At 40.7% G+C, this 13,249-nt stretch overlaps 1 protein-coding gene across 1 annotated transcript in view; it reads left to right on the top strand.

The window, feature by feature from the left end:
* The window catches only part of ZNF330 (zinc finger protein 330), a 27,127-nt gene extending 14,295 nt beyond the window's left edge, over window positions 1-12,832 (top strand). Inside the window, exons 5-9 of the mRNA XM_018563414.1 lie at window positions 3,571-3,697; window positions 9,000-9,104; window positions 10,281-10,327; window positions 11,161-11,278; window positions 12,415-12,832. Of these exons, the coding sequence (XP_018418916.1) occupies window positions 3,571-3,697; window positions 9,000-9,104; window positions 10,281-10,327; window positions 11,161-11,278; window positions 12,415-12,692 (675 nt within the window). The 3' untranslated portion in view covers window positions 12,693-12,832. The remainder of the gene's footprint in view (window positions 1-3,570; window positions 3,698-8,999; window positions 9,105-10,280; window positions 10,328-11,160; window positions 11,279-12,414) is intronic.
* Window positions 12,833-13,249: the final 417 nt, after the last annotated feature.

The raw sequence follows: 13,249 nt of genomic DNA, 5'->3' as shown, positions 1-13,249 counted from the left end.
CAAGATTCATATAATTTTGAATTTTGTATTTTTATTGCTATTTGTTCTCTTTACCAAAATGATCATGATGCATAAAAAAACATTTGCAGGACAGTGACAGAGAAAGGCCAGTGATCGTAAAATGAGTGCGTTTTGTGCATTGTCTGGGGAGTGAATGTATTATTGCACTGACGGTGCCTACATTTTCATAGGCGTGTGTGTATGTGTGTGTATATGTGTGTGTATATGTATGTGTATATATATATATAAACAAAAAAAATAAGACCCCTGTGGAGCTTTTTAGCCATAATGTGCTAGTGTACAAAGTAGGGATGTCGAGATGCCAGTGCCGATACGAGAACTACCAACTTGCAGCTGGGACCTGGCTCCGGCTCTCCACCACTGTCCTGAAATCATTAGTCTGTATTGTTTTTAAAAAAACTGTCACATGACCATAAACAAAAATGTGTGAGTACTTGGACACGTATCAGTACTTGTAAAAATGGCATCGGTGCATCACTGATATATATTTTAAATAATGCATTAAAACGGTAATGCACAAATCCCAGGAGCTGCGTATGTTCCTTTTAAAAATGACAACTCCCTTCGAACTTTAGAATTTTTCTCTTGTCTAGTCTTGGAGCTGGAAAAGTATCTGTACTTGTACCGAGTACGGTACTTGGTATCTGAACATCCCTAGTACAAAGCAACGATGTATGCGCTGTCCTCCCTCACTGGCATTTTCGTCCCAGTGCGCTTCTGGGATCAGAGTCTTCGATTGATTGGCCAGGGCCAGATGACTCCTGCGCATGCCCATGGGAGTTACCTTGTCTGGGCAAGAATCTTGCTAAAACTGTGCATGTGTAGCTCAGTGCACAGAATAAAATTGCTGACCGGCAGATAGAGGAAGTGTTCCAGCAGAGACTTCACACATTCCCTTCTGTCATATTCAGCCTGCTTGTGAGCATTTTTTAAAAATATTTCACTTGACAGCCACTTGTCTCCAGCATTGTCACAGTCGGCGAGCGCATGCTCCTGCATTCCCAGAAGCAGGGAAGGAAAAGGCAAAGCAACAGGTTCACTTAACTGCCATCCCACACTGTTTATACTTGGCTTTCTTTTACCCATTCAAGTTAATAACCGGGTGACGGGCCACATCTGTAAGCGACACTAATCCCAATTTGGCAGAGTTAGGCCTCATTCACACTGGGCAGTCTACATTGGACAAATTGTGGACAAAACTCACTTTTGCATTTGAAGGAACTCTGCTCTATATTGGAGGTCTTCTTTATTCTGAAAGTGTATGTCCAAAAAATAAAAACAAAACTACTTGGTACATCTCTTGAATTATATGCACATTTCCCCATGTTTTGCTTCTTTAAAACCACTGCAGGTACAGAAAAATATCTGATGATCCTGACAGAAATCAAGTGAGCATTTTGTGCCGCAAAGGCACAGGAAGTTAGGAGCTCACTGGATCCCTGGCAGATCAACAGGTATTTTAACATACTAGTTTTTAACTAGACAAAACATAAAGGGGGGGAATTTATCAAAACTGGAGCAGACAAAATCTGGAGCAGTTGCCCAGGGCAACCTCGGCTTCTCTCTTCAGTTTGTTCAATTAAGATTCAGAAAATGAAACGGAGGCTAATTGGTTGCTGTGCACAGCTGTTCCAGATTTTGATAAATCCCCCTTCGAGAATATGCATGTAATGTATATATTTCTTTTAAAGTGAATGTCAACACTAACATTGTATGTGTCATTATATGCTGTTATATTTTGCTTTGACAAATGCATTCATTTAGCCAAACATACACAAGTGTGCTTTCACTAGGGGACCACAAGATGGTGCCATAAGTACAAAAGTACATTTTAGACAGTTTAAAATACATACACTGTTTAGTAGGAAGAACTGTGTATATTGTATTTCAACTTTTCATTCGTACACATTTACCTTTCTGTTATTTATAATGCAGGATTTTAGACGCATATCATTATCAATAAACATTCCCAAGTGATTTTTAGTTGTTTTTTTTTTCTTATTATTAAATGGTCACTGTGACTGGACCGCATCAAGCACAGCAAATGTATATTTTAATACAAATAGGATATTGGGATTTACTGAGGTGCAGTGACTGCACAAGCCACACATTCTTATAAAGAGATCATTTACAGGAAACGACGTGCATTTGATATCTCGCTGGCCTATGAGGTGTCTATTGTCTATTTTGTCTTGGCAAAAGAAAGCTTTGATCGGGAAGTCCGTATCATATTGGGTTTGTCAAGTGTCAAATACTTTATAAAATTGTTCAGTCTTTAGTAAATTAGTTACATGGATGTTTATTACAGGGGCATTTTGTACTTTGACTCACTCAGGGTTATACAGCATGCCCACTGAATAACTTTAATTTATATCCTGGTATTTGTCATATGCACGTAATCTCTACTTGAAAAATCTTCATGGTTTGCTTCATTTATTTTCCTACTGGCCTGAATCCAAATCGTTGTGTTCACGGTTTCCCTGCACAGCCCTCCGCAGCACTCGTGGAGGGATGTTGCACAGAGACAAGTGACAAGAGGGTGCAATTATGCTCTGATGCAGTAAGGAAGGTTTGTTAGACCTAATGCACTTATCAAATTCAAATTAAAGTAGAACTATGGCCTCCTGTGAAAACAATCTGTGCTGCAGGCCCTAATTATAAGTACATCTGCACGTACAGTTTTCTTTTAGTCTCTCTGCAAATTCCCACAAGTGTCTGTTGAACCTGACAGTAAAGCTCACTTAAAGCAGACCTCTACACTCCAAAACCAAATTCTACCAATGCATCCCTCTATGTATGATGATTAATAATACCATAGACATGTCAGATGTAGAATGCTGTCATTGTGAAATACATACACTTGCAGAGCATTCACTTCCTGCTTTTAAAGGTGCAAAACGACTTCAGTTTGCCAAAACAATGCACACTGGGATTGTTTTGTCATCAGCAGAGCATTGCTGGGAAATCTGTAATCTCATGAGATCTCGGGGAAATGCATTTTCCTCCCGTGAGATGATGTCCATGGTGTCTAGCCACATGTGCCAAAAATCCAGGAAGTAATAGGAGAGCTAGTAATCTGCCCTTAGTAAACATGGCCACTGTCAGAAGACTGGGGAAGAAAAGACAAATAAGATATGCAAAGAATACAAAGCCGGCAATTCTCTAGAAGTATGTGTGTTTTATAGATTGTCTTTACTATACATTTCTAAAGGTGTGTTTTGTTATTTTAAAGATATGGGTAAAGGTCAAATTTAATGCAGCCTTCTCTGATTGTGAGTCATAATGAATGTGGATTTGGCTCAGTTTGGGAGGGTAACGGAAGTGTTTTTACTTTTATGAGGCTTGTGCATCACATGGTAACTGGATTTTGTACTTGTTTAGCCTGTAATACAGGAGTTTTTTTAAGTGGACTTGCTGACTATTGTTTAATCAGTGTTTTTGGGGTAGTATTAGCAGTTCACTCATTATTCATTGTTGTGTGTGGTTTCAATGTGCAAGACACCAGTATAATCACATTCTAGCTTTTCTCGTGTATCTCTCTCCTTCCAGGGTGCAATCTGTGATTTCTGTGAGGCCTGGGTGTGCCACGGCAAGAAGTGCCTAAGTGTCCATGCGTGCAGCTGTCCCCTGACCTCTGCCGAATGTATTGAATGTGAAAGATCAGTCTGGGACCATGGTATGTTAATACATAAAGACAGTCATTACATTATGAGCTAAGAAATGTATCAAGTCATTGTTTAGCATTTGAGAGTCAAATGGCATATCTGAATTGTAACGTGGTATTTGGAAGCTCCTAAAGTACAGCATGAATAATTTATGATCTGCTTATTGACAGAGTTGCTTGCCTTGCATCTCTAAAAGGAATCCATGTTTAAAATTGGCTATATGGAAGCTTTATTCACTATCCTTTTTTTTACTTGGCAGCCACATTGAATGTATTTAACAGGCTATGGAGTTTATTATTAACAATGCACAGGGCCCTTCACCCTGCAAATATCTGTGAATGTTTGTTCTGTGCTAATGATGCCAAAAATGATTTTTTTTTCCAGTTCAAATGTAATTTGTTGTAATAATACATTATGCTCACTAGTTGGAGTTTCCCAGTTCGAATGTATTGTTTCCTATGCTCCTCGGCTCCATTTAGTGGCCTAATGTAATATTTGTATTATTTTGCATAGAGTAGAACATTTACCCTAAGGAGAACTATGGGGAAAAGCCCTGACCCCATAGTTCTCCTTTTAAGATTCGTGTTTTTGTTTTTTGTGTGTGTTTTATGCCTTTTTACTCTTGGGAGTTTTCTCCTTTTACTCCCTGTGTTCGAGAAAGATCAGGAATAAAGAGATCACTTCAAAGAGAGGGGATATATATGCTTTTAGATATCCTGATCTTGTGACCATTTCAAAATGTATGGATTTCCCATCACTATCTGTATTTGTGGTAACCAAGACAAAAAGAAAAGTTTTACCTACACTCTGTGCACGCAAACTGTACTTTTGTGGTCATTTTGGTTTTGTACAGTAGTGTAGAATAATATTAATTTGTAAATAGTATTCTCACTTATGCTTTGTTTTGGCCAGACCGGCTTTTAAAGCAGCTTTGCAGTATTTGTTTGCTGCCATTAGATTCACTCCACAGCTGTCTACACTTCAAACTCTAAAGTTGACTTTGGAACGTATGTGTAAACCGATCACTTGATGTTTTCCAGTTTCCATGTTAATGGATAAATACAGGCAAGTTTGCACATATGGTAGAAATGTGATTGATCAAACAGGATGAAATATCTTTTTCTCTGAGCTGATTAACTGTAATACAAATGGTACTGGATCTACTGTGCCAGGAGCATCTCCTAACTAATACAAAGTGTTGGAGACAAGTTCTATCTCAACTGATGGGGTAGCAAGTAGAAACGTATCCGCTTCTTTCTTTGTTTTCCACACAGCTCAGGAAATTGATTGGCTGCGCTCAAATTGAGTCTTGGGGGGTTGATTTGTTAAAGGGTTTGCTAAGTGCCCTGGCTCTAAGCTTAATCTAGGGACAGTAGTGATGTGTGGACTGCGTTCACCCAGCTATATGCTGGGCAAACCCTTTTATAACTCAGCCACAAAGGTGTTTCTCAGACCCCATCACATCAAAGTGCCCATTTTTCCAAATCATATCAGAGCCCCCCTTTCACATAAGAGTTCCAGCTTTACTTCAGGAGCCCCCTTCACATCAGTCTTCATTTCCCTCCCTCCATATTATAGCTTCAGTACCACAACATTTTGTGGCACCCTGAGGAAACCAGAACGCACACCAGGGTGTCACAGCACCATGGTTGAGAAAGGCTGCACTAAATGTCTATTATTTATAGAGTTTCATTTCTGATTTGTCTGATGGGGTAAGGGCAGAATTCTACACGTTTCATTGTGAATAACACTACTTCTTCAGGAGCGATGGAGAATATTCCTAATTACATCCTATAAATCTGCATTAGTCAAAATGTATCACATATTGCAATTATCGCGATACATGATTGATCTTATGTTGGATCAATACTTTACGTGTGTGTGGTTAGAAGCGCTCAGGATACAACAGTTAAACCTGACAAATGTCACTTAAAAACAGGGAGGATGCCACATAAGACCCACAGTGTGTGGCTCATCAGCTTTCACATAGACAGCAGTCCTATTTTGTATTCTGTTATTTATAGATTCCCAAATATCAATCCAGGACCATCTACCAAAGCAATAAGTTCAAGAAGTACAACTGCCACCTATTTCCCAATGTTGCTATAATGGTGGGTACCTAGGTCCTAAAAATGTGAGGGTTAGAAGATCCTCCTCAAACACCAATAAAGGGGAGATAAAGAAAAAAACAATACATTCTTGTTGGGCTTTCCCCTGCAGATGCCCATAAACGCAGCAGTCAACTTTCTGTGCAAGATTCAACTGAAACAGATGGCTTTCTTTCCTAAAGTTAGTAGAAAGGTAATTTATACTGGGAAGAAAAGATCTGGCCCTTTCTGCCATCTGAATCAATGGGACCACCAGTTTTCCTGCTGATTTGTTAAAGCTTTTTATTGTGCACCGAGGAGGTGAAGGAGTTAAGAGCATGATCAGGAGTGCAGGTGATCCAACCCTCCAGTGATTCTCCTTGTTAATTGCTTGTTAAGTATATAGTGCAGGTGGAAGAGAACACACTATAGATGTCTTCCAGTGCCAATGTTTTCTTTAACAGTGAATGATTTGTTTTGTGAATTGTCTTGTTCTTCAGGTACTAGTCAGCTTCTTTTACCTTTCTGCTGGAAATGTTCCAGCAGTACAGGAAAAAAAAACAATTATACACAGAACAGAAATCATTTCCTTGGCTCTGTTGTGTTTCTAGAGGGAATTGCTTTTTTGTTTCCTGTTTACAGTTTGAATTTTCACCTATTATAGTTTTAAAGGAGAATTCAAATAAAAAAAAAAAAAAGCTCAGTAAAACTTAGAAATCAAAAAGGGGCAGCTTTTGCTGTAATACTTACCTTCAATCTGGAACTGTCCCCTGCAGTATGACTTTTCTGCCACTTAGCTGCCTTCAGTCTAGGGGGTTGAACTTTTAGAATAAATTGAATAAGAAAAAATTGAAATTTAAGTGATTTAGGTTTACATATACTTTAAGACTACACTCTAGTGCTGTAAGTCATTCTAGTTACTCTCAGAAGCGTAGTGTTGGCAAAACTGAATTACCTTAGTGACAGCTCCTGCCAGGCCTTTAAAGCATTTGTAACGCTGGAGGGGTTTGATGAGCTTCCTGATCATGTGACCACTGTGATCGGCAATCGCAGTCATCAGGGACCTGTCCTACTAGCTCTCAATCACTGCTTGGGATGGGAACCTATCGGTGACAGCACACGATTGAGTCCATTGCCAGCACAAACAGTGATGCCTGCTGTGTGCATGCATGTGTCAGCACAGCGTTAAAGCCAACCCCTTGAGTTATGTAGCCAATAAAAAAATTCTTGTATTTCTATAGCCTACCCCAATCTGTCGTTATTTGACCCTCTTGTATCGACTATGACTGGGAGAGGAGGGGGCAGCCACTATAAGTCAATAAGGCTTTAATGTATTGCATAGGGCACAGGGATCTGGCTGATGGGTAAGAGTACAGGGCTCATCAGCTTATTGCTGCTTCTTCACTATTCAGTCACAGTAATACCCTGAGGTCCCTTACCAAGCTGCATTGCTTTAACTGATGCAGAGAAAATTAGGTCAGAGTCTGGATATGCTTTCCAGTGAGATGTCTGCCACAGAAATAAAATGTTTTGACAAGAACAGTAGTTCACACCCATGCACTTCAACTGTGAAATCCGCTGTTTGCCTACACTTTCACGGCTTGATTCATTAGCAGATATACTGTTCTGAAAGCTTAATCCCTTGTATGGAAGTGGATGGAACCCGTGCTGTATTTCATAATACAGCTGCATGTGTCTTATCCTCAGGCCCTGAGCAATGTGCACAGTCCTTGGAGTAGGGAGCTGGGTTAACCACAGGAATAGAGGACAAGTATTTTTGGAAATCAAGACTACATAATTGGACTTCTAGTTCTTGCTGTTATATTACAAGTAGGAATTTGAATTTTTCTTCATGAGTTACAGAAAATCATTGCTGACTGGTTGATGTAAATGGTGAAACAGTTTTTTGTAATGTTTAAAACTGAGCTCTAAGCAAATATACTGTATATAGTCCAGTTTTAATGTTCCTGAAAACCATAACCTTTTAGCTTAAAGGGTTTCTAAACCCTCTTTTTTTTTGCATATATCTACTGCTAGCATGTTCTGGAACAAGCTGTGCTTCTGGCAGTGCCAGGCCAGGATGTTTGCTTGATAGGAGTGGTGGACTTGCACAAATAGCTGCCAAAATCTACAGATCTTTTGGTAAAACGGTTGCCATGTATGTATGAAGATGTTTTCCAATAGACATTTTCATTTCCCATGCAGGCAACCACATATACCTTTCTGTTGCCCCCCTAGTGCTCCATACAGCCACCACAAGTAAAAAGCTGCCAATATCTACAGATCTTTTGGTAAAACGGTTTCCATTTTTGTATGCAGCTGTTTTCAAGTAGACATTTGCATTGCCCATGCAGGTAATTGCACATACTTTAGTTTATGTTGCCCCCCTAGTGCTCCATACAGCCACCACAAGTAAAGAGCTTAAAGGTTACAATTTACCCTGGGTTAAGGACACCCTCCTTGCCTCATGTGACAACACTGGGTGCCCAAGCTGCAAATCGCCAAGCGCCACACTATCATGTTGGAGAAAGAGGAGTGCTTTGCATACCCATGTGGAACTAAAGTTGGTTTGGTAATAAGGGCTGACAGGCAGGCTTTTTTGATGACAGAAGAGACTGTGTAAGTTTCTTCTGCCATAGATGCTTCTACCTGCCTGTCAGCACTTTGTTCCTGTTAGTGTACACTAAACTGTACATGCACAGCTCAGGACAAAGGTAACTTCTGTGTGCATGTGCAGAAGTTATGTTATGCCGGCCTGGTCAATCAAGATGCAACACGTAAGAATACCAGGTGAGGATAGAAGTGCCACCAACAGAGGTGAGTGGGCATTGCACTGCCATAATGTGCGAATTTGCTGTGCATTTGCACTTTAATGGAAAAAACTCCTGGGGGCCCAAAATTGTTCATTTTGCCTGGCGGCTGAGTTCTACTTTAGCACAGGTTAGCTTTAAGGCCATGTAAACACATGCTCTAGATGTTTCACTAAGCACTTCTGTGTATTGAATTAAATACTAGCCAGTTGCCAAGAAACCTAGACTGGCAGCAATAACATTGGTGACGTGTTGAGGCATTGCCTGTTCTCTTCCCCCGAAACACCCTTCCCTCAAGGAATCGAAAGGCTTTCAGAGCGCAGGCACAAACCTGAATTGAATGATTTCAAATATGCTTCAACTTTATTTGTTATGGTACTAATGTTTCCTGGCACTTCTAATCTTGTGCTATTCAGGTGGCAGGATATTCTGTTGCTCCTTCTGTTACAACTTCCTGTGTGAAGATGACCAGTTTGAACACCAGGCAAGCTGCCAAGTCTTGGAAGCAGAAACCTTTAAATGTAAGTCAATGAGGAAATATCTGAAAACCCAATTGTAGTTAATGGGAAAATTATGCAAATCAGATTGGGGTGGCTCAGAGCAATAACTGATCATCTTCTTACTGTGTTTTCTCTTTGTAACCCTGTTATGGCAGAAAACTCCTGTGCTCAGTTGCATGCTGCAGACAGACTGCTGTGCTTGTGTGACGGCAGCGGCCTCTCTGCAGTACACTGTGACGGCTGCGGCCTCTCCGCGGTGCCCCGTGTGACGGCAGCCGCCTCTCCGCGGTGCCCCGTGTGACGGCGGCTTTTGTACATTTAGCCATGCTTTGGACAAGCAGAGCTAAATGTACAGCGGGGAGCCGACGCTCGTTTAGTACAAGTGATCTGATCAGATCACTTCGATCAAACGAGCAGCGATGATGTCCGCTGCCACACATTTTTCGGGTCCCCGGCTCTTCTGGGGGGCCCGGGACCACGGCACATAAGCTTAGCATAGAGTGTAGAGCAGACAAAGAACGTCCGTGCTCTGTGTGAGCACTGGGACCGGAGCGCTGTAATCACAGCGCCACCTGTCTCAGCTGTCAGGAACTGCACAGAACATCTGTTCTGTGTTGGAGCGGAGGACAGGTTCCATAAAGGGAACCTGTCACCTCCAAACGATCACATAGGGGATTTTAAGACCCTATGTGATGAGAATAAAATGAAGTAATAATTTTTTTTAAGTTCTCAAAAAAGTCAACCATAATAAAACTATATATAAATGTAAAAAATAAAAGTGATAATGTAAAAAATAAAGTTAAAAATTAAAACCAACCCCACTGCCCCTGCCATCTGCATGCAAATAAACGCACGCATTGGACATTGTGTGTGTTGAGTGCTTCCGCCATTCCACTGTGTGCCACATTGTGGTAGCCAGGCAGCAGAACTCTTATACATACATCGCTCCTGTGTGACGGCAGCAGCCTCTCTGCAGCGGTCCGACACCCCCTCCCCCCCTCCCTTATGTAGGACTGATTAAGCAGAGAGAGTATCGGACCACTATGGAGAAATTGTTCCTTGCACAAAACCTGGCAGCTGGGAGACATCTGACAGGTTTAGATAATGCCTGCCAAGTATCTCTTTCAACCTCCATGTTACCTTGGGTCAAATAGTTTGTCTTTTGTTGACAACAGTTTATAATTTTTCGTTAAACAGGCGCCTCCTGCAATCGTTTAGGTCAACATTCATGCCTGCGCTGCAAGGTAAATATGACTAATATTGATAAAAAAAGATTACAGGCTGAGAGAAGGAAACCGGTTCTTTCACTCTTAATGTTTGTGTGTGTATGTATATGTGTATCTATATATAGATAGATAGATCTCGATTAGATAGATAGATCTCGATTAGATAGATAGATCTCGATTAGATAGATAGATCTCGAGATCTCGACTAGATAGATGGATAGATCTCGACTAGATAGATAGATAGATCTCGACTAGATTGATCTCGATATATAGATATAGATTATATATATATATATATACAGTGTGTGTGTTCATTTGTCTTAAATCAAGTTAGAAGTGGAATTTCTTGTGCCCGTCATTATTAAAGTGACACTAAACTCAGGGGTTAAATATCAAAAATGCATTCAAGTACATTAACTATTAACTATACTGGACCTTATTTGTTTATCACTCAGCTGTAGATCCTCAAATCATCTCTGAATTGGTGAACTGGAGGGTGGCTACTTTGTTCCCCCTGGCCCCTGTGTGTGTTGTAAAATAGCCACTGATCCAAGTTCACTCCAGTGATGGACTACAATCTCCACACAAATGATTACTCATTTACTAGAAGTGAGATTATAGACCATCATGAGAGTGTGGTTGGAGTGGTAGCTGCTTTACAACACACACATGGACCATGGGGAACAAAAGTAGCCACCCTCCAGAAGGAAGGACAGTGTCTGCATGATGGCATTCTCAGGAGCCCTAAGTTTAGTGTCGCTTTAAGCTAATTTAAGCATTTTTCTTCTTAAGAATCATGCACTTGTCGGTGGTATTGCTTTGTAAATAATGTCTGGGTTTAATTTGGACAGGCATGTTTCTGCGATGATCATGCTCGAAGCAAAGTTTTCAAGACTGAGAAAGGCAAGGAACCCCCCTGCCCGAAGTGTGGCCATGAAACACAACAAACAAAGAACCTTAGCATGTCTAGTAAGTGTGTTTTTCACTTTTCTGCTTTTTACTCCACCTAGCTTGATCAAAGAACATTTTTATGGTCATTAAAAGTTGCTTTAAAAGTGCCTTATATTGTCTTTGTGAGGAAAGGGCCATTTAGTTAGTGGACTATCTTTCAGTTTTGGTAAGCCTTTCTGAAAGTAGAATATTTTATGAAGCATGCAGTTAGTCTGTATATTTCATGAAGCTTAACCTGTAAATTAATGGATGCATAGCTAGACTGAGTGAAGGATACATAGTAGTATGCTAAGAACAGGAATCACAGTGCTAAGCTTGTATATTTCATGGAGCATGGGTGAAAATTAGCAGATGTATAGGTATAGTGAGGGAAGGGAGTACAGTAGTAAGCCTGTATATTTCATGGAGCTTGCACTGGAAATTAGCAGATGTATAGGTATAGTGAGGGAAGGGAGTACAGTAGTAAGCCTGTATATTTCATGGAGCTTGCACTGGAAATTAGCAGATGTATAGGTATAGTGAGGGAAGGGAGTACAGTAGTAAGCCTGTATATTTCATGGAGCTTGCACTGGAAATTGGCAGATGTATAGTTGGGCTGAGGTCAGGAGGTTCAGTAGTAAGCCTGTATATTTAATGGAGCTTGCACTGGAAATTGGCAGATGTATAGTTGGGCTGAGGTCAGGAGGTTCAGTAGTAAGCCTGTATATTTAATGGAGCTTGCACTGGAAATTGGCAGATGTATAGTTGGGCTGAGGGCAGGAGGTTTTGCACTGGAAATTGGCAGATGTATAGTTGGGCTGAGGGCAAGAGGTTCAGTAGTAAACCTTTATAGTTCATGGAAGTTGCACTGAAATCAGCAGTTATATAGGTCGGATGATGGCAGGTAGTACAGTAGTAAAACTGTTTGGGTTATGGATCTTGCACTGAAATTTAGCAGCTATATAGGTAGGCTGAGGGTAGGAAGTACAGTAAAAAAATCTTGTATGGTTCATGGGGCTTGCACTATGAATGATTGGATGTGTAGGTAGGCAGAGTGCAGGAAGTACAGTAGTAAGCCTGTATAGTTTATAGAGCTTGCCTTGGAATCTAGAGGCAGTATAGTCAGATCAAGGCCACAGAGTGCATTTCTAAGCTGTTCTTTTGCTTGTTTGTAGTACGAACACTCAAGTATGGCAGGCAGAGCGGAGCAGATGAGGACGAAAATGGAGCTTCTGGCTATGACAATTATTGGAAGAATCTGGCTTCTGGTGGCACCAATACGTACGATGATGACGATGATGAGGAGGAGGAAGATGATGAAGATGATGAAGATGAGGGTGATGAGGAAGGAGAAAAGGATTCTGATACCGAGGCCACAGATCTTTTCGGCCACTTGAACTTGGGCAGGACGTATGCCAGTGGCTATGCCTACTATGAAGAGTCTAAAGACTGAGTTAATATTGTGTGCCCTATAATAAGAATGTGGTAGCTTTGCTGCTTTCTAAGTTATGAAGCAGCAGTGCCTCATACAATGTGTACGATTTCAAGTAGGTCTAAACCCTAACTGGCCAATATTTAGTTTGCTAAAGCATTGTGTATGTTTTGTTATAAAATACGGTTTTCGCTTTTTTGCATCTCAGTGTAGCTGATCTCAGACTTTTCGAGGCACTTCCTGTCTACATGCATTCACTATAGAATTATCTGCACATTCACTGGCTTTCTCATTAGGACAACCATGAACCATGCATGTGCAATGTGTGTTAACACAGCCACAGGGGGCAAATATGACAGGGTGACAATGCAGAAGCACAATTGGGGCACAGTTGCCTTCCAATAACAGGAAGTACCTGAACAAGGACGTTTACAGCAGGATCACTAGAGATGATTTGAAATGAAGACTGAAAACTTTTGGAATTATATTAATATGTTAAAGCTTGGGTTTAGAATTGCTTTATTATACATTAGCCAGCAATGAGTAAAATTTGAGCCTAGTAAAAAGTGCAACATAAG

The sequence above is a fragment of the Nanorana parkeri genome, unplaced genomic scaffold (genome assembly GCF_000935625.1).
Source record: "Nanorana parkeri isolate BGI_ZX_2015 unplaced genomic scaffold, ASM93562v1 scaffold662, whole genome shotgun sequence".
Taxonomy (NCBI): domain Eukaryota; kingdom Metazoa; phylum Chordata; class Amphibia; order Anura; family Dicroglossidae; genus Nanorana; species Nanorana parkeri.
Note: the sequence above shows the minus strand (reverse complement) of the source record. Positions and strands in the feature narration are given on the sequence as shown.